The sequence below is a fragment of the Lycorma delicatula genome, chromosome 8, assembly GCF_047948215.1.
Source record: "Lycorma delicatula isolate Av1 chromosome 8, ASM4794821v1, whole genome shotgun sequence".
In the NCBI taxonomy this organism is placed as follows: domain Eukaryota; kingdom Metazoa; phylum Arthropoda; class Insecta; order Hemiptera; family Fulgoridae; genus Lycorma; species Lycorma delicatula.
The window spans coordinates 22,492,242-22,519,760 of record NC_134462.1 but is presented as its reverse complement, the minus strand read 5'-3'; the positions used below and the strand labels follow the sequence as shown (position 1 = coordinate 22,519,760).

Here is a 27,519-nt window from a genome sequence, read left to right as displayed (position 1 = left end):
CTTAATTGTATATATTAATCTCTAAATTTCAATCAACATAAATAGCCTAAGATATATATTACTCTAAATATATAAAATAAAATGTTTAAGTTAAATTTAACTGCTTAGTTGAAAATTTACCTGCTGATCATTGAGGCTCCAAAACAATGGTAATGGTATATATATAAATAAAATTGCTAAAACTGTTTTCATATCATTTATAAGTTTAACTTCATATTTATCAGCTGCATAATCTAACCAGTGTGACTTTAGTTTAATATTAGAATTAACTTTTTGTATTATTGCATACTGAAAACAAATTTAAAAAAATAATAATTCCCTTTACATATATATAAAATTTTTTAGTTAGGCAGACATATTTAGAAAGTGGTGAAACGTCTGTTGGAAATTAATAAGGTCTGTTCATTTAGTATATTGTTGCTGTTTTTTTTATGCTTGTTAATGTGAGTAATACATACAAGTAAAAGAAAAATTTTTGTTAGGATGCTGGAATCATGAATGCCCACAGGATCACCTTATTATGATTTAACAAAAATATTTTGTTTTGAAATGTAAAGTATACATGTGTTAGAATAATGTTTATTCCAAGATGTATCATGGAGTTAACTTACTTTTCTTTTTTTTTGGTTCTAATATCATATTGCTCATATTATTGTAATGTTAGAATACAGATTTTTGTATCAAATGGTGCTAAATGTTGAGTTATGGAGCTATTTGATATTTTTCATTCATTATGAGGGCTTTCTAATCTTTATATATGAGTTAGTATTTATGTTTGTGTATTTTCTTATGACCTTGATGAGGTCAGGCAAATATGTTTGTAAATCAATAAAGGTGATTTGAAATAAGGTATGTAAGAATTGATTACTTTTAGAAAGATTAAAAGGAACTTCAAAGAGGATTTATTTTAAGAGATGTTTTTAGCTTTTATTAAAGTTTGTGTTGGTACACATGTGCAGAACATATATTCATATGCAGACAAATGAAAAATTCATCAAATACTGTTTTTTCCCTTCCTTCTCTTTTCTTACATCAAACATTATAGTGAATTGATAATCATTGTTTCAATAAGTATATTTCAAATCAGCAATGAAGTACTGAGAGACATCACTCAATTGGCATGATTTGTTCTATTGCATTATCAAATTCTTCACTTATTAATACCAATACTAAAATTAAAATACAGTGGATACTGTTCATTAAATTACATATTAATTTCAACTATAATTAAACATATGAGGTCTGTTCAGAGAATAACCAAAATTTACTTTTTTAATCTTTATTATTAATCTTACAGAATATTGAAACTTGTCTTAAAAGTACTCCACTCCCTATTCACCAGCGATGTTTCCACTTCGCGAAGCTGTCCTGGATAGATTCATTTGAAATGACTTTTTAAGCTCCATGATGAATTTGCTTTAATGTCATCAAGTCTCAAAACGGCGTCCTTTCATCACCGATTTTAATTTCGGAAATAAGAAAAAATTGTAAGGAGTCTGGTGAATGGGGAAGCTGGGGGAGGTCAGTCATCTGATTTTTGACACAAAACTGACGAACTGTTCAGTTCAAATATTGTGTTAGTAATTGTGATCAAATAGAAGAGACCATGAGTTGTCACGCTACAACTCTAGTCCATTTTTGCGGAATTTTTTATGTAATCGTTGTAAAACGTCTTGATACTACGCATGGTTCACTGGTTCACCTTGAGGCAAGAATTCAAAATTCATAATTCCATTAAAATCGAAAAAACATAGAGCATCACTTTGACATTGCATCGAGACTGACGTGTTTCTTCAGGTGTGCAGATTCCTTTCCCAATCTATTAAACTTTTGTCTCAATGTCGTAGCCGTAACACACCTTTCGTTTGCCATTATGATCCTTTTCATAAATGTTTCATCGTCATTGGCTTGTCCAAGAAGTTGCCGGCAAACATCCTCACGACGTTCTTTCTGCTGTTCCGTCATCAAACAAGGAACAAACTTTGCTGCATCTCGATGCACGTTCAAATTTTCAGTCCAAATTTCATGGCATGATCCAATCGAGATGCTAAACTCTTCTGCAAGTGCTCTGACAATCAATCAGCGATTTGCAAGCATCAGATCGTTGAGTTTCCGAACCCGGGTGTCATCAATTGAAGTCGAAGGCCTTCCTGGTCGAGGGTCATCTTCAATTGACTGATAACCACTTTTAAATCGTGAAAAACTATTCGTAACTTTGCGTACGACTCAGAGTTTATCTCCGTAAACTTTTCTCAAAAACTGAAACGTTTCTGAGAAAGTTTTCCCCAGTTTCACGCAAACGTTTACGTAGTATTGTTGCTCCCGAAAATCGTACCTTACAAAAATCGCTACTAACACAAACACGTTGCACTCAAATAACAATAACGCGAAAAATAAACGAGAAAACAACACACGAGGAAATTATGCAGACCAACCAACTGACAATGCTACCAACCGTACGTCACTAAATATCTTCGTTGGCGCGTAATTAAAGATTTTCGGTTATTTTCTGAACAGATCTCGTAAAGCTGTGATCAAAGTATGGGAATCCTTAGGTAGCTTTTAATTAGTGAAAATAAAAAAATTAAATTCATCAAATCCTACTACCTTGAAACAATTTGTTTTTTTTTGTATAAAATCATCATATTCCCCAAGGCATTATAGAGGTATAATTTTAAATAATAGATAATTTTATAACATAATAATTTTAAATAGGTATGGCTACGGCATATCATTTTAAAGGGTATTGATAAACAAAAATGTTGATATAAAAACATTAATCCATTTAATATTTTCAGAGCTAATTTCAAAAATGAGCTACAGTAAATAAGCCTAGTAAAACCGGCATAGTAAGAGTAGTTACTATAGACAGTAGTTACTAACCCTTAAATATTTATGGATTTACTTATTTATAACAAAATTCTACAGCAAACGTTAATATGCAGAGTCGTTACAAGATAAAAAATTTTTATTTAAATTGTTACAGAAACTCAACTGAAGAAGAAATGACAATTTCTTATAAATAATAAAAATAGAATAAAAACTGATTTTACTATAATGTATTGGTCACACTTCAATTTGAATTAAAATTAGAAATATTATTTACTTCATATAGGATTTCTTATTCTACCATCAGAAATCTGATAATTTCCATGTCTGATAATTAATATTTATTTTCTTAATGAGCAGATACAGTGTACACTATGCACTGTTTCACGTAAGAAAAGGGGTGTATATATATATATATATTTTTTTTTATATATATTATTTGTCCCAGTCTTTCTCATGTTTGTGATGCGTATAAGGTACAAGAGGGTGCATGTGCACCCTCTTGTCTCTTAAGAGTTTTTATGTTCATAATTGATAGTTCCAATGATGAACAGAACGAAGCTATCACTTGTAGAGCTGAATAGCACTTCACTTAGGTAGCCATATTGATATGTTTTATATAGATTTTAGTTGTTAGATTTTAGATTTTTAAATAATTTTATATGATTTTTTATTTAGATTTTAGATGGAGGCTTGGGTTTACCCAATAAAGACTTTTCTTATAGGTTTATTGAGCAGCTACCAAAGAGGAAAAGGAGTTTACAAGTTAGTTCAAACGCAATATATCATGCCCTTTTAGCTAAAACCATGAATTATTCCCTCTACAGGCATCTTCCATATTGAAGAGCTGTTAAGGTAAGACACACAGTATGTCTGAAAGGTTCCCGAATTAAATTACATAAAAATACAGCTTTAGAGATAAACGAATTTATTCACATCAGCCCTCTACACAGAACCCTTCTCTAATTATACACTCGTTGCAGCGCCGGAAGAGCCTATCAAACGCTCTGTAGAAATCACTTTGCGGGATCGCTTTCAACTACTCAGTGGAAGCCTTTGGATGACCGGAATGTGGTCGAAAAAGCGGCCTTTCATCTTCAACTTGAGTTCGGGAACAGCAAATAGTCTACTGGAGCCAAGTTGGGTGAATAGAACAGGTGGGATAAGACTGTGATTTGATTTGTGGCGTAATAACGTGTTAAAACCGTGGCAACGGTTTTTACCATGTGTGCGCAACAGAGAGAGTCCAGAGATGTGTCGCACAAGAGAACTCTGGCCGGATTCGATGCAACGCATCAGACGTTTCATTACTTCCATATATAATTTAGAATTCACAGTTTGACCAGTTGGGACAAATTCATGATGAATCAGGCCTTTGAGTCGAAGAATGCAATTAACATCGTTTTCACTGTTGATTTTTGCTGCCTGACTTTCGCCGGTCTTTGTGCTTCAGGACTCAACCAAGTTACTGATTGACGCTTCGTTTGCGGGGTCATACATGAAGCACTCCAGCTTTCATTCCCAGTTACAATTGTTTGCAAAAGTCCGGGTTGCCATCGGCATTTTCAATAAGTCTTGAGCACATGAAAGACGCACCCGTTTTTGTTCTTCGATCAAGAAGTGTGGAACGAAACAAGAACACACCTTTCGACGGTTCATTATTTTTGTTAGAATTGTGCGTACCGCGTCTTTACCGATGTTTGGCTCTTCTGTTATGGCCCGAAGGGTAAGATGAGGTTGCTCGAGCAGAAGTGCAGGCACTTTTGCAACGTTTTCGTCGTGAACAGCTTTTGACGGCCTTCCGCTTCGTTCGTCGTCATCCAACGACTCTCTACCGTCTTTAAACCGCTTCCACCACGTGTATGTTGTAGTACGAGATGCTGCTTCATCACCGAATGCTTGGTGTATCATAGCATACGTTTTGAACGCAAGATTTTTGAAGTCGAACACAAAATTTTATCGCGCTTCTATGTTCCATGCCGCGAACTCGCACAAGGTCACGTGAACACAAAGTACGCGGCCGAATGAATATAACTCGAGACTGGAGTGACGAAACGTGATGAAATTTTGTACACACAATCGTCCGTCACCGTACTACGCAGATCCTTGGTTGTCAGAGAGAATACGCTACTTGTATCGACTACAGAAATTTAGTTCTTGAACTTTTCAGACATACTGTGTACATTTGCAGAACAAATAATGGGGATGAAGTCATCAAGAATAAGGAAGAGGAGAAGGTGGTGAGAAAGAGAAATCCACAAACCATAGAGGAATCATAATAAAAGAAAATCTCACTCAGTAGTAAGCTCAGTATTCCATCCAGCTAGCAGGTGAACACATTCTGTTCACAATCCTTCAGAAGATAAGAGCATTTTGACCCAAACTGAAGCTATGAGAATAAAAAAGTATCAAACTGAACAATATCGTTCAGCCAAATCCCTACTGGCTGATACATAATAGTAACAAAGGAGTCAGTCAAATTTGATACATTTAAGAAATGAAGTTGACAAAGTTTTTTTAATGATTTCAGTTGTGATGATGGAGGAAAATAGAAAGCATGATTTCCAATTTTAGTTTATAATTTGCAGTGCTATTCAAAATAATACTATGTTTATTACCTGAAAAAATTATTAGATAAGAAGTCTGTGAAGACTCCTTAGAAAAAGATTTGATGTTTCATAGTACAGAAATACAGTAGTATCATCTGTTCAAAGTATACTTGAACTGTAGTAGGCATGCATTAATACTAATTGAAAGACAACTTTGAGTTCATTTATGAATTCAGATAAAGCTCATTTTCAGCTTTCCCTGGGTACATAAATAAACAAAACTATTCCTACTGGTGTGAAGAACACCCGCAAGATTTATATGAAGTACCTCTAAATGATCAAAAGGTTACTTACTGATCTGGTGTGCATGGATTAGTTTGGGGTTATTTAATGGCCCTTCCTTTTTTAAGGAAAATGGAAAATCAGTTCAAGATTGTATTGTGATGTGCTAACACTTTTGTTAGAATGGTATTTGAATGCAATAGAAATTCAAGAATTACAAGTTCAAGAAAATGGTATAACTGCAACAACTTTTTAGCTATTCCTCTGTCTAGAGGAACAGATATTTTAGAAGTCTAGATATTTTAAAAAGAATGTATTCCATAGCAATTGATTTTCAGATTTGGTAATATTTCCTGATTGTTGACGACCTCACAAACTCTACCAAACCTCAATGTAGCATTTTATCCTTCAGTATAATAAACCAGAGTTTATTTAAAAATGAGATTTTTAGAACCATACTCTAAACAAACTCAAAAACAAAGTAGAAGTAGACATTCAAAACACTATTCTAAATTTAGAAAACGTTATGATGAACTTTAAATATGGTTGCTAAGTTGTGAAGCAGCAGGTGGACCTCACAGAAAAGTCATATTCTAAAAATAGTTGTAAATATAGAAAAATAAATTCATTATATTCAGATTTCTTGTATACCTTTTTTACATTCTTTTACTTTTACACCACATTAAAATGAAAATCATCAGCTTTAACTAACCCATCTTGTAAATTCAACTATGTGAGGAAGGTTAAGATTAATAAGCTACTACTTCACTCCTCACTTTTTCTATCATGCTAGGATGAGATGCTTGTTATTCTTAAAGATTGTTTTCAAGAATAAATGTTATCATGTCAAAATCATACACAACCAGTAAGGTTTTGGTGCCTAAAATAAATAATATTATATAAACCTTTTCTAAAGATGTCTTGAAATCATAATAGCAGTTAATGTGCACTCCAATGTATTGCCTTTGTTAAAAGCTGGACAAAATTACCAAAGACAAATTAATAAAAATGAATGAAATTGAGGGAAAAATTGTCAAAAATGATTTACAATGAAGATAATGCAAATTTGAAATATTGTATAGCCTAAGCTGAACCAGGGCAAACCAAATCAATCACCTGAGCTTCTTTAAAAAATGGATGGGTTAGTAGTAATACTGTAACAAAAGACAGATTATTTTCAATCATTAACTACTTTTCTTTCTCCAAAACTAATATTATTACAAGAATACTTTGGTTGATGATTGGATGAAAGACCATGGGTTGCAGCTTTCACCCACGAAATGTCATTATATTACTGTAACCAGGAGGAAAAAGTTGGATCCAAATGTGCTGACAATTGAGGATCATAATGTTCAGGAGGTGAGCATGGTGAAGTACCTTGGTGACATGATAGAGCAATCATGTAAATTTGGTGAGCATATAATAGAATGCTGTGGTAGGGCTGAGAGGACCCTAACTGCCTTGAACAGGTTGTTATCACATGTGGCACCAAGGGCTTCTAAACGCAGGGTCATCATGACAACAGTGTTATACATTTTTTTGTACGCTGCAATTAATATCCAGCAGAATTGGATGAAGCTGGTCAGAGTTCACCGCAAATTACTGCTAGGCGTGGTGGCCTACCAAACTGCATCTTATGAGACACTATGCGTTTTGGCGAGGAATCCCCCCATCGACCTTCTGATCCAGGAGCGAGTTGGCAAGCATTCTATGGCACTAAGACTGAATTGAGGGCAAGACTCTGCACATCTGGCAAGAGCAATGGCGCATGGGTGGGAAGGCAGCTTGGGAAGACAGCTTATATCCAATTTGACCGCATGGTATAGTGGAGGTCATGGCGAGCTGGGTTTTTACACAATGCAACTGTTATCGGGCCACAGGAACTTTGAAGTAAATTTGCCCAGGATTGGCAGGAGAGAATCATCGGCTTGCATTTATTGCGATGTTTGTGATATGGCCTATGCAGATTTTTAGAACACACACTATTTTGTGTGCTACTTTTTTAAATACAGATTTTTAAAACTGGATGAATCATTTGTAATCATTCTGTGTATATATATATAACTATAACTACTTATATATGTATAATTAAAAAATCAAATAAAATAGTGATTTCAATTTTAATTATGTAATTTCAATATATCCATGCATACTTACTATAGAACAATTAATAAACCTCACAATAATATTTTCCTTTGGTGATTTTATTTTATACCAACGTTTCCCAGAAAGAAACAGGGCTATTTAAAAAAAAAAACACAAAAGATTAAAAACATGATAATGTTTATTTATTAAATACTGTTCATAATAATAAATTCTAAAAGCAAGGAATCTTAATTGAATTGCAGACATTAAATAATATCAATCAAATTATATAATAAGTAAAAATTTATTTATTTCTACTTGAACTAAATGAGATATCATGGTTGCTATCTGTCTTCCACTTAAAAAAAAAAATACATAAATGAGGTGAAATTAATAAATTATTTTTTTAGATATCATTAACTACTGTCATTAGTCAATAATAAGCCTCAACAGTGTATAGTGTTAATGTGCTCGCCATTGGTCTATTATTAATCAATAATTTTGAAAACCAATTTAAATATGGCTAACTTCAGCTGTTCAAATTTTTATCTTTCTTTAAACTATATTCAGTTTCTATTATGCTACTCTAGAGAATGTATCTGAATAACTAGCATGTGTATGATAACAATATATATAAATGTCTGACTAGTGGATGAAGTTTACCATACTAAGGATACTAAAATTAATATAAATATATGGAAAATACTTCATTCCTTTTATTAGCATTATGATGAGAGATCACAGAATACATATATATATATATATATATATATATATATATATATATATATATATATATATATATATATATATATATATATATATATATGTGTGTGTGTGTGTGTGTGTGTGTGTGTGTGTGTGTGTGTGTATGTATGTGTGTGTGTGTGTGTGTGTGTGTGTGTGTATGTGTGTGTGTGTGTGTGTGTGTGTGTGTGTGTGTGTGTGTGTGTGTGTGTGTGTGTGTGTGTGTGTGTGTATGTGTGTATGTGTGTATGTGGTGCACAAATCTGGTTGTTAACAAGAATAAAAGGCAAGATTAGAGCTAAAATTGTTTATTTTTTGAAAATAAAATATTCAGGAATCCTTCGGTGAATTAGGATAAACAAAGAAGGGAATTTTTTTAAGATCTCACCACGCAAGCTTAAAGCTTATGCATGGGAAGTAGAAATGGAATTTTGTAGCACATAAAAAATTCATGATTCATTGGGATTCAAACCTGAGACCTCCAGATGAAAGGCCAAGACACTATCACTCTGTCAAGGAGATCAGCAGACTAATTTTTTTAATTAAAAATTAAATTGGATGATGGCATTTGGACTCATTCTAAGAAGAAAAGAAATGAAATTGTTAAAGCTATATTAAGGACAGTTTTTTCTATTACAAATAGATCTAGGAGCCAACCTCATAACATTCTTCTTGCCAAAGATATAAACTTATTAGTAAATACATGTTGATAATCCTAATCAGTAATCATAAGGTACCATATGAAATTAATAATTATAAAAAAATAATTTCTTTACAGTTTTGTTGAATGACCAGTTATAGAATTCTGTGCATTTTACCTAAATTTAAGGTTTTACAAAACTGAAAGGAATCATGAAGTGATGTATAAAGGCTGAAAGCCATGGATATTCTAGTTTCGAGTGGGGTATAATATAGTTGCCTTAAAATTAGAAAATTTTCTGAGCAGGTTTTTTTTTATTTTAAAAAAAGGTAATTTTTAGACCACTAGTTCAAATTATTATTTTTTCCATTTTATGTAATTTTCTACATCATCTAACACTTTACTGATTACTAAAATATTGTTCTTCGTTTTGCATAAAAGAAAAAAGCAACATGTCATGAGGTGCTTCATCACTTAAAGTTCGAATCATTTTGATTGTAAACATGCTTTGATCTTTTCATACTAATATGAACCACTCTTACAAAAGCACTTACTGAAAAATTAAAGTACTAAAATTTTTATAAACAGAAAGAAACTATCTAGATATTACTACAAACATATTAATTACATCTAAAATCCATTATTTTATAGAAACATTTACAATCAGTTAAATATGAAGAGGAAATAATAATAATGAATAATAAATAAATAATAATGAAGAGGAAATAACTGACTTCTTGAACATCCCAATGCCTCTAACCCTTCTGTTTAGGCTCTTTTCAATGACGGAGGTGCTGTAAATAGTTAAGCAAGGAGAATGCTCAAAGAAAGCTCCACGTTTTGACTTGATTTCATGTAAAATGCTGGTTATGCTCCTATTCAAGCCAATCAAGTCATAATGCACATTTTCAATTGCATTCTTTGGACATAATATTTCCCAACGGAGTGGAGGATGTCTCAAATTGTGATGATTCTGAAACCAGGTAAACTTGCACAAAATGTATTTTCCTACAAATCGACAAGCCTTCTACCGATTCTATCAAAATTGTTTTAGAAACTGTTTCTTAAGAGCCTGTGGCAAACCTTAGAGTAGAAAATATTATTCCAGATCATCAATTTGGTTTCAGATGTGAAGATTTTACTGTTCAACAGACGCATAGAAGTGTGAATGTCTTCAACAAGTGCCTGGAAGAAAAGAGGTTCTGCTTGAGGTTGATTTTCCCATATCAGATGCAACAACGAATTATCTAGATTCTTTGACATTTAAGGGGGGGGGGGGGGGTTCCTCAGCTCCATTTTGGGACCAGTCTTGTACTCAATTTTCACTGCAGACTTTTGGCTTCAGACTACGTAATCATTGCCTCATTTGCTGACATAGCAATCCTGGCTGTTAATGAAGACCTTCTTCTTGCCTCAGGGAAGCTTCAATCGACTATAGACCTGATCAGTGAGTGGCTAGCAAAGTAGAGGATAAAAGTAAATTGCAATAAATCGAGTCATGTCTGTCCCCAGGTCAACCTAGACAGTGTTTTTCATCTTACTTTCTGACCAGTACGGTACTTCAGGCTCCACTTTGATATTGCTTGACATGGAAGAACCATGTGAAAGAGAAGAGCAAACAACTAAACATCAGATTTAAGGAGTTATATTGGTTACTAAGCAAGAATTCACATTTGTCACTGTCCAACAAACCTTTAATATACAAGGTCATTCTGAAACCCATTTCATTTGCTGTGGGCACGACAAGAAAGAGCAACATTGAGGTTATATAACACTTCCAGAATACGTTGGCAAAATCATTACAGAGACGCCAAGGTTTGCCCAAAATGAAGAAATTCATAACTATCTCGAATTGCCTAATGTCTGCAAGGAAATCAAGTGATTCATTTCAGATTACAAACAACAGCTAGGTAATTATGTGAATTATCTAGCACTGAATCTCTTAGACAACAGTGAGAATGTCCAGCAACAATCACCATAATAATCACCCTAGCCGGCCTCCATGGCATGAGTGATAGTGTCTTCAGCCTTTCATCCAGAAATCCTGATTTTGAATCTCGGTCAGGCATGGCATTTTTCATATGCTACATTTCCATATCCCACGCACAAGCTTCAAGTTTATGTGATTATATCATCAAGCAAAAAAAGAAATCCAAACTTTTAAAACAAAACCTAGTATATAATGTCTATCATGTAAGATAAATGTAACCATTTCATAGTAGCACAGAAAGAGGTAATATTAGTATCTGAATAAGAACCGTCTTGGTGCCATAACTTGGTTAGGTATAATTATTCTGTCTATTAACCTTGCTGGTTCATATTTAGTAGTAAATAAAATACATTGTTCAGTTTTATTTAAAAAGTATATTTTCCTAAGTCATAATGATCATTATATGTTTCACATTTTACTTTAATTTGTATTACACTGTTGAAGAATATATGTAAATTTACTGTATGTACATGTTAACTGTATGAAGTGTAAATTTGGACTAAACAATATTAGAATTCGATCATTGTTACTTTATTAATTTAAAATACCAGCTGTTAACAAGGCCAACTGAATTGTAACAACTTATATACTTTACATGAATAAGAAGGCAGTTTACTTGTTTATAGTTTTATATTTACAGTTTCCTTGTTTATAAAATAATGAGGAATTGATACACGGAGTCTGAACAATTAGTGCCTTTAATTTACTATCACCTGCTGTTATATTCAAATAATATAAGTTTGTAGGAGGGAGTTTTGGTCTAGTCACATGGCTCGTTAACCTGTTAGGTTCCAAATTCTACTAACAAAGAGAATGCTTTTTTCAAGTGTATTTTATACAAATACATTTTTTTTAATATTAAATTTTTAAATATTTAACCATTAAACTGGAACAATTTCTTTTAAATAAAATATAACTTGAATTGTCCACTAACTATTTTTTAATATCAACATTCTGTGGGACTCACAATTCATATTTATTTTGTAATAATGCTATCCCTTATTTTTGAAATGGAGAATCAGATCCTAGAATTTTGTGAAGCTACTAGTAACAATTGTTTTTTTCATCAGAGAAATATACAGATAGATAAATAAAGTTTATTATAGTTTTTACATATTAAAAAGCAAATGGAACTATCTGATAGGCAAATCATACTATAATATGAGGGTTATTTTGTTTTCAAGCTCCGATCAGTCACAAAATAAAAACCCGTGCAAAAATCAGATTAACCTTTGCGCAGCGTCTCTAGTATGGCCTTCAATCACTTAGTTTAGTTCTGAACACGCAGCTAGCACAACAATACATGTCTAAAACAATAGCATCTCCCGCCAAGAGTTAAGAAGTGCGTGCGGTAATTCGATTTCTTCACGATGAGGGGTGTAATGCAGCTGAAATTCATAGACGAATAAGTAATGTGTACGGTGAAACTTCAATGAGTGACAGCAAAGTACGACAAAGGTGCAGGAACTAAAGCAGGATGTAGAGATGTTCATGATGCAGGCGGTCAGGGAAGGAAGCGAGTGTGAACCGATGATCTCGTTGAGCGAGTGGATGAGGCAATTCGAGAAAATCGTCGATTCACAATTTCTGTATTGAGTGATTCGTTTCCTGAAATTTCAAGGTCAGCTCTCTACACCAATGTGAGTGAGAGACTTCAGTACCGCAAACTGTGTGCGAGATGGATTCCCAAGATGCTGTCCGACCATCACAAAACAATGAGAATGGACGCCTCCCTAACGTTTCTCCAGTGCTACCGCAATGAAGGAGAAGATTTTTTGAAGAAAATTGTCACAGGGGACGAGACATGGGTCCAATTCGAAACTGAAGAAACAAAAGAACGATCCAAACAGCAGATGCATTCTCATTCTCCCAGTAAACCAAAGAAGTTCAAGCGAACCTTCTCCAACAAAAGTGTATGGCTACTGTGTTCTGGGACCGGAATGAAGTTCTCTTGGTGGAATTCATGGAACATGGCACGACCATCACTGCAGCCTCATACTGCGTGACTCTTCAACGTCTACGAAGGGCAATTCAGAATAAGCGGAGAGGAATGTTGTCATCAGGCATTGTCTTTCTCCATGACAATGCTTGGCCGCACACTACAACTGTAACTGTAACAAAGAAGCTCCTGCAGCGTTTTCGCTGGGAAGTGTTTGATCACCCACCATACAACCCGGACTTGGCTCCATCCGATTTTCACCTCTTTGCTCACATGAAACGCTGGCTAGGAGGACAACATTTTGGCACAGACATAGAGCTGCAAAAACCAGCGTAGAAACATGGCTGAAAACACAGGCGGCTCAGTTCTATGATGAGGGTATTGGAAAGTTGGTACCACGCTATGACACATGTCTAAATCAGAGTGGCGACTATGTAGAGAAATAGCATAACTATGTAAGTACTTGTTACAAATAAAAAATTTTTTATTTTCACTGTGGTTTTAATTTCGTGACCGATCGAACCTTGAAAAAAAATAACCCTCGTACTTAATAAAATAACTTTAAATCAATGTACCCAAATAACAAACCTAATGCTATCACCATCAACCCAGCAGGAAAACCAAATCCAAGAGCATAACATGAGTCATTATTAAAACATCTTACTGTCGTTCTTAATACTGGTGTTATTAACATACCCACTAGTCCTCCAAAATTGATAGTAAAATAATAAATTGAAAAAAACTGTTCTAAGAGTTGTTGTTGTTGAGGCAGCCTAAATTGATCACCTCCAAATGCAGCTACACATGGCTTAATTCCTCCCGTTCCTATGGCAATCAGAAATAGTCCAAACATTGAAACGAATCTGAAACATATATTTATCTGACAGAATGGTAACTTAACAAAAATAATAATAATAATAATAATAATAATAATAATAATAATAATAATAATAATAATAATAATAATAATGATGATGACCTTAATTTTGAGAAAATTTTTCTCTTATGTATCTTTCAAGATAAATTACAAATTATATTTTTTCACCATATTAGAGGATTTTACAATTTAGAAATTGGTAGATTGTAAAAATTCATTTTAGTTTTTTGCCTTTATGACAATAATAGTTATCCACTCATAAATGTATGGTATGGTTGATGAGACTTTTCAATGTGCTACATTTTAGTAGTTCACTCTTGGTCTCATCACAAAAATACTTTTATTCACTCTAGGTTCTTAGTCAACTCATCATTACAAGTTTTCTGACTTTATCCTTACTGTAGTATATGATTTTAAAATCATGTTATTCATCATATTAATAATCTTACTTAGCATTGTTGGAGCAGTAAGTTCATCAGGTAATATCTCTTTCACAGTTTTAAAATATCCCCTCTCCTTAATTTTCTTTTCACCACTAAATCTAATCAGTTTACATCAATGCATCTGGATTTCAATATGTAAAGAAATAATTTTTTTCTTTGGCTCTAAATTTAATTTATGAGATATCATTTTTTGAGTTTAAAAATATATTAATTAAGTTTGATATGTAATTATTTCTCAATGTCAACTATGAACAAGATAAATTTTTAATTCAATTATTTTAAAATTAAAAATGTATCATTTTTATTACAATTATTTTCTTTACTTCAAGCAAAATTTTACAAAAAGAAAATACATTACAAAGTTCAACATGTTAACCTGTTAATCAGGTCCAAATTACACCAACATCAATTAAACCATTATATTTGTCTGATAATGTATATCAGTGAGTATTCATAGTTGACACATCTGAATATGATCACTTAAATAATTAAATCATCTGTTACCATCTTACCACTATTTTTTTTTTTAACTATCAGTGATAAAGAAGTATTTTGATTAATAAATACATACATTACTTATAAAATGTTTAAAATTTTATTAAATAATTTCAATCAATGTTAGTTAAAAGTTGATGTCAGTGAAAAATATTTTAAGAAATAAAATAAAAATGTTTGTGTTTATGTATAAAATTTCTGGAATACCTAAACCAAAAATTAAAAAAAAACACACACACACACACTGTGTGTGTGTGTGTGTCCAACCATTAAACAGAGAAAAATTAAATTTACAAATTCTCCTACCTGAACTGACCTACTGTTTACACAAGACCAATGTATTCTTCACAGAATCAAAGAGCCTGTTTAAGAGTAAGTGTAATTATATTTCATCATTCTAATTTCATCCTCCCCTCAATGGGGTTTAATCAGTACATTGTATTTTTATTTTATTCTTTTATTTAGTAAGATACTGACTTATATTCCCTTGCATTAGTTTTTCTCCTCTGTTATCTCATGAGAGAAATCAAAATTTAACTGGATGTTAAATTTAATTGATATTTACTCTGTTGTGATATAAATAGTGCAAAGAATTTTTCAAAACACTAATTTTTGTCTGCAAATATAGGGTAAGGACAAATTAATATTTTATGTTAAATTTAACTTTTGTTTTGTAAATTGGTTAAAAAACCTGTTTTCACGATTGAATGTCATAAGATAAAAAAACAAATTAGATGATCAAATCAATTTTTGACCTTCTGTTATGTGTTACTCTTTGAGAGATTTGAAAGAAACTTTCAATGTAATTAATAAATCTTCCTAGGTAACAGATGTGTACTTCCAAGATGGATAAACCTTGGAAATATACAATATCTCAAATATACAATAATTTAAACTCTGGAATGATATATTGGTATTGTTGGGGAAAGTTACAAAAATAAAATTACAAATAGCTCGTTTTTGCCAAAAGAATATTGGACTTTATTTTTAACCGATTGAAAAACAGAGTTATATAACAAAGTTCATAAAAACAAAAAAAATGCATAAATACACTATTGCATATTATTGTTTTGTTAAGACAAATGCTTTGCACTAAATCTTCTTGTGCGATATTTATATACAACAATCCTTAAATAAAGTATAGGTAAACACTTATAATTAAATATTTCTTTTACATACACAGTGTGTAATAACAATACAGAGTATAATAATAGTATCTTATTGTTTAACAGAGGATTACCTTAATATTTAGTAGACGATTACCGTTTTTTGTTAATGAAAAACAAATATCTTGATACTCACTGGGACAGAATGTAATCTGGATTATCACAATAGAAAGTTCATCAGACGATTGTTGTAGAATGGAAAAACATCAATATATTGATATTCACTAACGGAGGATGTAATCTGGATTATAATAACAAAGAGTTTAACGGACGAAAAACACTAATATCTTGACATTCAGTTGCACAAAATGTAATCTCATAATCGTGGATTTTATATATGTCTACATGAGTTTCTTTAAGTTAATATTTTATCATACAGCTATAGAGAAGAAAAAGCACAAACATAATGTTTAAAGGATCTTTAACATACAATAAAAAGATTCATTATCGAAGAATATTTGTAATTTACTGGTTAACTAGTGTAAACTTTGATGAAAGAGACGATGTTCAGAGAGAGACTGTAAGAGACAATGTTCAGAAATAGACTGTGAGAGACGATGGTCGGAGAGAGGCGACGCACAGAGAGTGACCACAAGAAGTAGAAGTGACGAAGAAGAAGTGACGCAGAAGTAGAAGTGAGGTGAGACTGGCTGAGAGAGACAGACGCTGAGAGAGAGAGACACGCACTGAGAGATCGCGAGAGAAAGACCTGACTCTAGTGGTGAGCCGGCTTATATAGGGTAGGTGGAGCCGAGTGAACTGTAAAGAGCCGAGTGATGTCGATAGAAGCAGAGTCCATCCGAAAGGAGCTGTGTGAACGGTGAAGAGCCGCTAAATCGTCAGGCGCCGAGTGCATCCGAAAGGAGCTGAATGAATCAACGGGAGCCAAGTGAATTGTAACATGTTTACGTTTAGTTCTTCTTTTTTTTTTTATTATTTTATTTTTTTTTTTTTTTTAAACATTATACATATGAAATAATAAAGAATTAAATCTTAATAAATAATCAATACAAAAGTCATAAATAAAAATCAATTGAGCATATATTTGTATGTATGTTGAATGGAAAGCATAAATTTCAGTGTATGAAAAAATTTCTTATTTATAATTAAAATATTCATTAGATTGACATACTGTTAAATTTTATATGAAAACAAATCAAATACCAAACCAGTTGAATTAACTTAAAAACTGCTTTACGCAATGGCGTAAACAGGTATATTTTCAAGGTGTCAAATATGTCACATCTTGGTCCAAACTCCTCTCAGAAAAAAAACAATGCAAATAACCAGACTTACTCTATAGTTGTTTTTTCTTTACTCCATCAAAATGAATTATGTGCAAAAACATTCAAACTCATAAACAATTTTATAAAAAAAAAACTTTTTTTGAATTTCGAATGGAGTTGTACTTCCTCTGGGTGAAAAAATGTCCTTTTATTTACTTGGTCGGGTTGTATTTTGTTAAAAGAGACACAAAATTAAAGTCAGTAGTAAAGTAATTGGAACAGAATTTGTAAGAAATGTTTACCAATCCTTACACTTAACTATTCTTTGATATTTGAGTGTAAGCTTCAAGTAGATTTTAATTCTTAAAGGATTTTACATGTAATATTTTTAAAAATAAATCAATTTAATATAATTGTGTTATTTGTCTGTTTTTCAAAGAACAATTTTATTTTAGTCCAGTAATTGTTGCTTAAAAACTAAGGATAATTCAGAGAATTAAAACTTTTTTTTAAGATGTTTTTTAATTTAATATATTACTTTGTCATAATGTAGAATTGGTTTCATTAATGTTGAAAATAATCCTGATGTTTATTTACAGTATGAATTTAAAAGATATATTCTGAATGTAATTTTTTAAACATGGAAAGAATGAATTTTTATTTAAAAAATTATTTTTGATAATTTGATTCACTGTTTTACTCTACTTACAGTTCATGTAATAATTGTATTATAAATTGTAATTACTGATAAAATAATTACTGATATGATAATGACTTACATTGCTTCAGTTGTGAAAAGAGGAACAGCCGAGAGACTTAATAATATGCTCCCACAAACATATATCATACCAAAGTACAATATTGTCCTAAGTATAAAGCAAAAAATATTATTAGATGGCTTATATAATTGAGGATATGAGTACTAGAACAGGAAAATATGTATGTTATTATTAAGAAATGTATATAAAAACTTTGATGCATGATTGTAAAACTACCTTACATTAATTGAAAGAAAAAGAGGCATAAAAATTATTAACCCTATTTTATTTTATTCAAGTGTAGAGGAGATCAAAATTGCTTATACAGAGTGAGTCACAGGAGCCTGACAATTTCAAAAATGAAATAAAAGATACAAAATATAACTTACCTAAGTATGTTTTAAAGTGTAATTATAACTGATTATTATATATAATGCCGATTGTTGCTGTAACTTCATTTTTTAAATAACATATCTCCACCACTATTTTCTAGATATTACTGTACTCTGTCCTGTATCTATCACATCACTGATTGCAGGATGTTGTCTGGGACTGCTCTGATTTCTTCTTGTACAGAGGCTTTGAATTCATTAATGTTTTAGGTCTACTGATGAATACTCCAGACTTCAGATCTTCAGACAACAGAGAAAATAATCGCATAATGATAGGTCTGGAGAATAAGCCGGCCATCGAAACATCTCCTTTAGAAATTATGTGACCTGAAACATTTGTCAAACCACTACCATGGATGATCTGGTAATAGGGTCTGTTTTCTATCCTGTTAAGCACCTGCATTCAAGTTGATCCAAAAACGAAATGGTTCAGGAACAAGGAAATCTTGTACTGTCGCTGCGTACTGGTCAGAACTGACTGTTATGATGTGCACTTCCACTTCAAAGAAATAAATGTCTACCATTCCAAAACTTACCAGAGCGCACCAGACAGTTACTATGAAGAGAATCCACATGAAGCTGCTTAGGATTCCTATCAGACTAGTAACAAAAATCTTGTTTGTTCACTGTGCCCAATAAATGAAAATGTATTTTGACACTCATTAGCAAAATCATTTCATCAGTAAATAAGTTAATAAAATTTGCACAAGATATCACCCTATTTGCTTTGTCACTCTCAGTTAGATCTTGCACCATCATTTTATACAAATGAAAGTTCAAATTCTTGTACAGAATTCTTCAGACACTGCTATGGGAAAAACAAAGGGCTGCAGCATGCTTTTCAGTTGAGCACTGAGAGCACCTGGTCATTGCTTGCCTGACTCTGTCAATGTTTGAAGGAGTTCTCATAAGTGTAGAAGATCTGGTGGCTTGTTTTTCATTTATGAGTAATTATTTAATTAATTAGTCATTGATAAATGATGAATTTTTAATTGATTTGTTTATTACTGAAAGCACAAATTAATTGAAACAGGATTTTTATATTTCTACTTTTTGTACCTAAATCAGAATAATTATCTTTAACCCTTACTTCCATTATAAAAAGAAACCAAATGTAAAACACTTCTTATAGAGTTAAAGTTATTTAACATCTTCAATTTTTTTTAAAGAAATTGCTATAAATAAAAAAAAGTGTATTTTTGCTGAGGTATACTTTTCTGCACAAAATATTTTGATAAAAACACATATTAAAATAATTTTTAAACTGATGATTACAATAAAAGCATTGGCATCAGCATTTTACAATTGTCAGCTATAAATCCTGTTTAACATAAAAAATGTTAATTTTTATGTCAAAAAAATGTAGTTTTTATAAGCACAAGGTCAAAATACAAGGTTACATAAACAAGTAAGTTATGTGAAATCATGGGTAAACATAAGGTTTTTTATTGCCCGTCAACGTAAATTTGATCTCAAAATGTGAATTTGTAAGATATTGTTTTGAACTAAAATATTTTATTTTCAATGCTATATCTCATAATGTATCATTAAATTGCATTTTAAATAATAAATATTATTAATTTTTTATTTACATTTTTGCTTCATCCACAGCTATCATAAAAAAAGTATAAAAATTAAAGAAATTATCTTAGATTTTCATATATTGTAAAATATTTCAGTAGAATGATATTACTGATAACCCTAACTACCATTCTCCCAACTCTGCACAATCTTATAGCATCTCTGCCTTTCATCTGAAAGATTCAAGTTCAAACCCTGTAAATCTTGACATTTTTTCATAAGCTACAAAATTAATTTTTCAATATAAAGATAAAAAAGTGGAATGTAGTTAATTTACTGTAAGTCTGTATGTATCAGAGTGTGAAATAAATTTAAGAAATAGATAGTCATCTATCTTTCTTTTTAACATTTTTGAAGTAGGTTTAGTTGCAGTGGCAGCTCGCATATAGGCAATGTGAAACTGCAGCACCCCCTATTTCCACCTGATATTATCAATAAAATTTAATTTGATACGTCCTTTTTTCTTTAATTCTTCCTTTATACTTGTACAACATAATATCCTTAAGCTTAATGTCAGTAGTCATCCCCCAGTTTATGAAAAAGATATAAAAATCTTTATATGGAACTGTATGCTTCACAGTTCCAGCGGCATGGTGTTTGGCTGTTGTTCGCATGCACACACAGGAAACTGCACGCAAGGCTGCAAGAGAGAGAGAGAGACAGTGCTGACCCTGGCTTGCTAGTGGAAGGTAGTTTTTTTTTTACTACACCTGTGTATGGAACATCCTTGTTCGTTCCCTTTTCTAGTTTAGTCGGTGGAAGGAATATTAAAGGGGTTTAATTATATTTTCAGTAGTGATCAGAAGCAGTTTTCCCTACTAATGCACCACCCTCCTCATTTAAGAAATCCATTGAAGAATTGTCTATTTTCATTTTTTGAAATACACATAATTGGCTAAAAGTTCAAGGTTTAAGTAAGTATTTATTATTTTTCATCAAGGAAGAATTCCACATCTGTTATATTATATTATCTAATAATAGAGTTAATTGTTAAAAAATAATAGTTTGACACTTTAGTTTTCTGATACTCAAGAAAAGAATTTATTTTAATATTGCGAATTGAAATGTAAAAAAAGTATCTTAAATATTATGTAGAATTTATACATTAGTAAATAATTTATTTACCTAAAACGTCCAAAAAAACTATCAGCTAGAACTGCACCAATAATTGGAAAGAAATAACAGAACATTATGAAGACATGATAAATTACAGTTGCCTTGCACTCACCAAAGAGTAAAATGTTTCTTAAATACAATGATAATATAGCTGAAAATGAATATCAAACAATATAGAATCCATTATATAAGTTATATCCATTAAGTGAATAGTAAATTGTGTTCCCAGAATACAATCTGATTACTTTCACTTTATTTCATACATAATATAAATAATTATAATTATATTTATTCTAATTATATATATATATGTGAATAAAATACTCTACTTGTTATTATGTTTAAGTTAGTACTTCTGAAGAAAACAAATTCTAATTAGCTGATATATTTAGAATACTAAATCAAAAATATTCAGCTGAAATTTGACAAATATCATACCAGTATTTTTCAAATCTGATACACGAACAACCAAAAAAGTACATTCTTATTAACATTAGAAACACAAAACATATTTCCGCACCATGACCATTACATTGTTAGTTACCTCATTTCTATATTTCTTACAATAAATTAACAGAACATATTTATGTTATATTAATGTAGTATTATCATTTGCATGAAGATTGATAAATTACATTTATCACTTTTTCTGATCCTAAAAAATAAAAAAAGACTCCTCAAATATCAGAGGCCCTGAAAAGTACCTTCAGCAAGTTAACTGCTACAGCAATCAGTGATGTAGAAGCAGACTGGCATCCATCTTAATAGATCGGCCTGAAAAGAGTAGTTTGATCTGTGAGTTCTATTAGTTAACAATTGAGCTAACACGGGATTCTAAAGTTCAAATTGGTTCTTAAAAGAATAGTTTTGGCTCAGTATCCTGTGGTCAGATTCAGAGTCTGGGGTAGCATGTTCAGGTTGGCCGTTAAATGGTTCTGAAAAGAACCATTATGGCTTGTCAGTAAATGGCAGTAGTTGAGGGCTTTATCAACTGTGTTGAAACCACCTGAGACTGTGCAAAACATTACCTTCTTCTTCTTCTTCTTCTTCTTGTGATACTATCTGAATCTCTCAGTTGAATACGCTTTGGCCTGGCTGTATAAGCATACTTTTTTATATTAAAATATATAAATTATAATTACGCTTACCATCATTGGTTGGTAAGCGGAATTATAGTTTATATATTTTTATATTATATATACCAATGGGCCATGCTAAATAAAATTATTTTTTATATTATCTGACCATATTAAAAGAAAATTTATCAATGGGTGGGCCGGTACACACTGTCATTCTGACTGGCACCAATTATTACTCATCATTGGTCAAAATCACAAAATAATACTCTTAATTGGCAGCCTTGAATTAGTAGATTAATTTCATGATATAGCCAGCTTTGATGACTCATTATTCAAAAGAAATATGTTTTGAAAGTTCAGACTAACAACAGCAGGCTAAAAAAATGTTTTAATTAAAATTTCATAACTTGTATTAATTCATAATGTAGTTTAACTTATAAATTATAATATTGAACTAAGCTTCTGCTGAGTCCATTTTTTTATTACCACCTTTTTCTGGGCTTAGATTATGCTACAGAATAAAATAAATAACATATCTTTACAAATAACTTTAAAACAAACGTAATTTACAAAATTATGTTTATCAAAAGAAATTTGTTTTTGTTGCATTTTTTCTCCACAAATTTTTCTCAAATGAAAAATTGAATATTAGCACAATGAAGCTATTGAAATTGTTTGATTAATACTTTAGACAAAATTGGGGCTAAAGCAAATGTACAGGTTTAAATAAACTGTAACGCTACCAATGTTTAGAAGTAATGATTTTTACTATTATTCATTGAAGGATTCACTGTATAACTAAATATTTTACTTGTTTATACAGATATATTGGTATGTTTGTATGATGCAATTTTATACTGTAACTTAAACTTAATTTACTTACTCCTTAAACCACAGAATAAAAATCGTTCACAGAATTCTGTCGTCATTATGAGAAATATTGATTTTGGATAGGGAGAATTAGCCTATAAAAAAAAAATATAATATTTAGTATTGAAATCTTCTGAAGTTATCAAGTATTGAAATTTTGTGATAACAAATGATTTGTATTGTCATTTTCCAAATAATATTAAATTTGTAGAGGTATAATTTTTAAAATAATCTAATATTAATATTTTAATAGCTCTTAATAATATTATATTTTTATAATATTTAGTAATTCTTGGATCAATTTGACTGTAATAGGAAGGTTTTGTATTCATTACAATTCAGCCACATCGGATACATATTTTTACCCCATGATGGATGTTTAATATCTGATAGATCATCTAAACAGCGGTAATTTTCTATTAATTGTGAAGCAAAAAATCATCTATTTTTCAATTTTTTAAAAAGTATGCAAGGAAAGTGTTATAATAAACATGCCTGTTTCTGTGGATAACCAGATGATCAAAACTGATAGGCTGTAGACATGTTCCAACAGTTTACATTAAGTATACATGAATTACAAATTAATGCTACAGAATAAAATAAATAACATGTCTTTAAAAATAAACAAATATTTTTTTAGAACAAATATAATTTATAAAATTGTTTACCAAAAGAAATTTGAAATTTGTTTTTGCTGCATTTTTTCAACACAATTTTTTCTCAAATGAAAAATTTAAATGATAATTTATTGTAATTATAATATTGTAAATGCTAGTAATTAAAACTAGATTTTGAAATATCTGGTTAAGGGTTTATTTGTTATAGTTTTATCCAAATCTGCTCCAGAACATTAATTCCAAGTATTCTAGTGCTATTTTTTCATGAAGTTGTCTGCTTTCTATAATGTTTCTATAAGCAGGTCACTTCAGATCACTAAAACATGTGTAAATCAGCCATATATGTGTACAAGATGATCAATCCTTAAAGGTATTTTATATATTTAATTCTACATAATTAATTATGCATAATTTTTTTTACATTCAGTAGTGTAAATAAACATAATAATGGGCACCTGTGGCATTCTGACTATAACGTTGAAGTGAAAAATATTTTAAACAAAAGCATGTCGATTTCCATCAATAAAATACAATTTAACATGTTTTTTAATATTGTTTATAGATGATTTTTGTAAAGATACTATTTCATGTCTAGTTTTCATTAGAAGATGAATTTTATATAAAAAATAATTTAACAATTTACTGCTATTAAATTTAAATGACATTATTTTTTTTTTTTTAGTCCATTAATTACTTGGTACTTTTTCAATTCTCCCTCCTCCCAAAAGTTTACAGTTTTTCACCTGGAAATAATTCAAAATAGCAAGAAATATTCTATGAAATAGAAACAAATTTTATGCAAAGAACACCACACAACATATGAAATATTTAACATGTTGAAATATTTTTCAACATACATTAATACTACCTTTTAAAACAGAATTGGTTCACTGAAAAATTACTAGCTTCTAGGTAACAAACTTTACCTATGTGGTAAATATTATTTTTTTATTTTAAAACAAATTAAAGACTTATAAAATAAAATTAAAAAATCACTACTTAATATCACAAACAAGTTTAAACTTACAGCAGTTGATGCTGCTTTAGATACAGACATTTTTAACCATCAAACTCTATTTTAAATTAATACGTTAAACTCGCTTAAAAATGTATGTTAAATGTTATGTAGTAACATTCAATGTTATTTAACTGACAAAAAATATTATTAATTAAAAAATATAAAGGTTCTTGAAATTTATTTTTTGTATCATTTATATTAAATACAAAATATTATCAAACATGACACTTTTAACATGATGTAAACATTACACACTTCTTCTTTATCTTGGTTATAAAATTAAATGAAAAAAAATTTATTAAAAATATTACAATTAACTGCAGGAAAAAAAGAAAAAAATTAATCTATAAATTCCACATTTAACATTGCTGATTTAATATATATAAAAACATAAGTACCTAATATATACTAATGCATATTTTTAATCGGTCAAAAAAATCAACACAGATTGTTTTTTTCTCTGTTGAATTTTTCCTTCAAAAATTGTAAATTAGGGGTGAAAATTTAATACTGAAAATACCAAAGCATCATTTCCCCTTTTTTAAAATATAACAAGTAAAATCTTACAAATTTTATTAACAATAAATTCTAGCTTATTGATAGATGAATTTTTTTATTTATAGAATACTACTTAAATTAATGTCTTCATATCTTTAAATTTATATACAAGAATGAAGATTCTTTAATGGAAACCTTAGTACATACCCAGTATTTAACATTAGCTAAACTTAAGTTTGCATAAAATGCATATGCAGTGAAGACCATACAATCAATATACTAAAAGATATAATAATTCTGTATAATAAAGGAGAATGAATATTTCTTCAACAGTAAAATTAACTGATGGATGGTGGTAGAAGGTTGTGCAAATTATTGCTTGATAAGCATAGTCAGGGCTAATGAAGAATAATTATGTTTTAATGGAACAATTGCTCACCTCAATGAATTGAATGAATATTCAGAAAACAAAATCAGTAAAACATTTTCAATTAATACTGTATCTATTTTTGTACTTTAAACGTTCTTTAAAAAGTTGAATTTGTATTTTTTTCCTGTATAGATAACGTATATATTACAAGATATCAATATTGAAACAAGTTTAAATTAAAAAAGAAAATATTTACATAATTATTAATTTGCAGTAAGTTAACCTAAGGATACCCTCAAGATAGCCAAAGGATAACCCAGTAGCATATACAGGTTACTGGAAGAATCTGGAATTTGTTTGCTCTACGAAGCTCAATGATTTTATGAAAACATCAGAGTTAAAAATGTCTGATGCTGGAGAAAATCCAGGGATACACTGAAGAATATCCTATGCTATCAAGTAACAAATCTCCTATTAGTATCAAACTTTGATTATATGGTAGATTCTTGGAATCTGATATTAATAATTTCTAGGATATCACCTGGGATCAGTTTAGAAAAATCCTTTTACATTCTCTTTTTGATATTTGAAATTCATATTTAATAATTATATGTAATTCACATGCTATTTGCAAGTATTTGTGTGATTTTTAAGTAGCAAGTGAACAATAAATAATTAAAATTGTCGATTACTTCATAACTTATAAACTTTTCTAATGAACTTGTGATCACAATAGGTATCATTTAGATAGTTTAGCAAGATGGGGATGACAGTTCCTATTAGTTGAATAGATAAAATGGGAATAGTCACATAACTGCTTCTTCAGGATAAAGTTAAAAGCAAAAAATCTAAAATTGGAGTTTTGTTAAATCATAATGAACATACCATTATAAACAATAAGAAGAAATTGTTTTTAACATTTTAGGGACCTCAGACAAAAAAGGGCTACCTATTAGCCATTTAAATATATATATATATATATTCATTTATTGATATTTATTAGTACTCATTAAAAAATATTCATCTTAATTTGTTTTTCTATTTTATTTGACAGAATAAAATATCCAGTAAAGACTGTCTATTTTTCCAGGTATTTGTAGTCACACAGAAATCTCATACATCTTGGAGAATGAAGGATACTGCCTGGATTTCCTGTATATTTGGAACTAAATATGGGATGACTTTCAGACATCTCTAGGGTACAAAGTCCTATATAGGTACTACTTACTTTCAGCACAACTTAAAATGATCACACAACCTCTTGTTTATTCCCCTGTCATCATAAATTAAATAATAATACTTGATCCACCACAAACAAGCTATTAAACAGACATCTGAAACTTTGCAGTGCATCATTAAGACAACCTGTTGCCTCCACTTCTTGGTTAAGCCTGTTAGTCAGCACCCTCCTTAAAAATTTACTCAGATAATTGAGTAAGCACTTAATTGGCCTAAAGGATGCTGAGTTGCTGCCCTGCCTCTCCTCCTTCCAGAGGAACACTAACTGGACAGACTTACAGGACTTTGGAATTTATTCTTGGGTGATAACGTGACTGAAAGCATTGAGCTTGCACCACAGATGAGTTTTATAAATGCTTAATCATTGACCACCTACCAGGGCACACTGTCCACACCGGGGCTCTTACCCACATTTGATATCACAACTGCCTACTATGAGTTCTGTGGTACAAGCAGTATATTAATGGTTTGTGCATAGCACAAAGGAAAGGGTCTGTGCTATTCAATAGTGTAGCCCTGTTGAGGGCAGAAAGACGCCTATCAAAGTTTTTGATAATTTGGTAGCTGTCTCCCCAGATATCCTCGTTAAGGACATCACAGAGTTCCCTCCACTTCTGCCATTTGATCTTGTATAACTTGTACTTAGGTCCTGTCTAGTCCTTTTCTGAGCTTGTCCAGCCAATATGTGAGAAGATCAATGTCTTCCCTCCGAT

The 27,519-nt window shown here is 30.8% G+C and overlaps 1 protein-coding gene across 1 annotated transcript in view; it reads right to left on the bottom strand.

Moving 5' to 3' along the window:
- LOC142329151 (solute carrier family 15 member 1-like) overlaps positions 1-24,738 on the bottom strand; it is a 47,559-nt gene extending 22,821 nt beyond the window's left edge. Inside the window, exons 1-6 of the mRNA XM_075373494.1 lie at positions 24,709-24,738; positions 23,078-23,159; positions 21,125-21,266; positions 18,048-18,134; positions 13,650-13,924; positions 121-269 (exon numbers count right to left, since the gene is read on the bottom strand). Of these exons, the coding sequence (XP_075229609.1) occupies positions 121-269; positions 13,650-13,924; positions 18,048-18,134; positions 21,125-21,266; positions 23,078-23,159; positions 24,709-24,738 (765 nt within the window). The remainder of the gene's footprint in view (positions 1-120; positions 270-13,649; positions 13,925-18,047; positions 18,135-21,124; positions 21,267-23,077; positions 23,160-24,708) is intronic.
- Between the last annotated feature and the right edge of the window lie 2,781 nt (positions 24,739-27,519).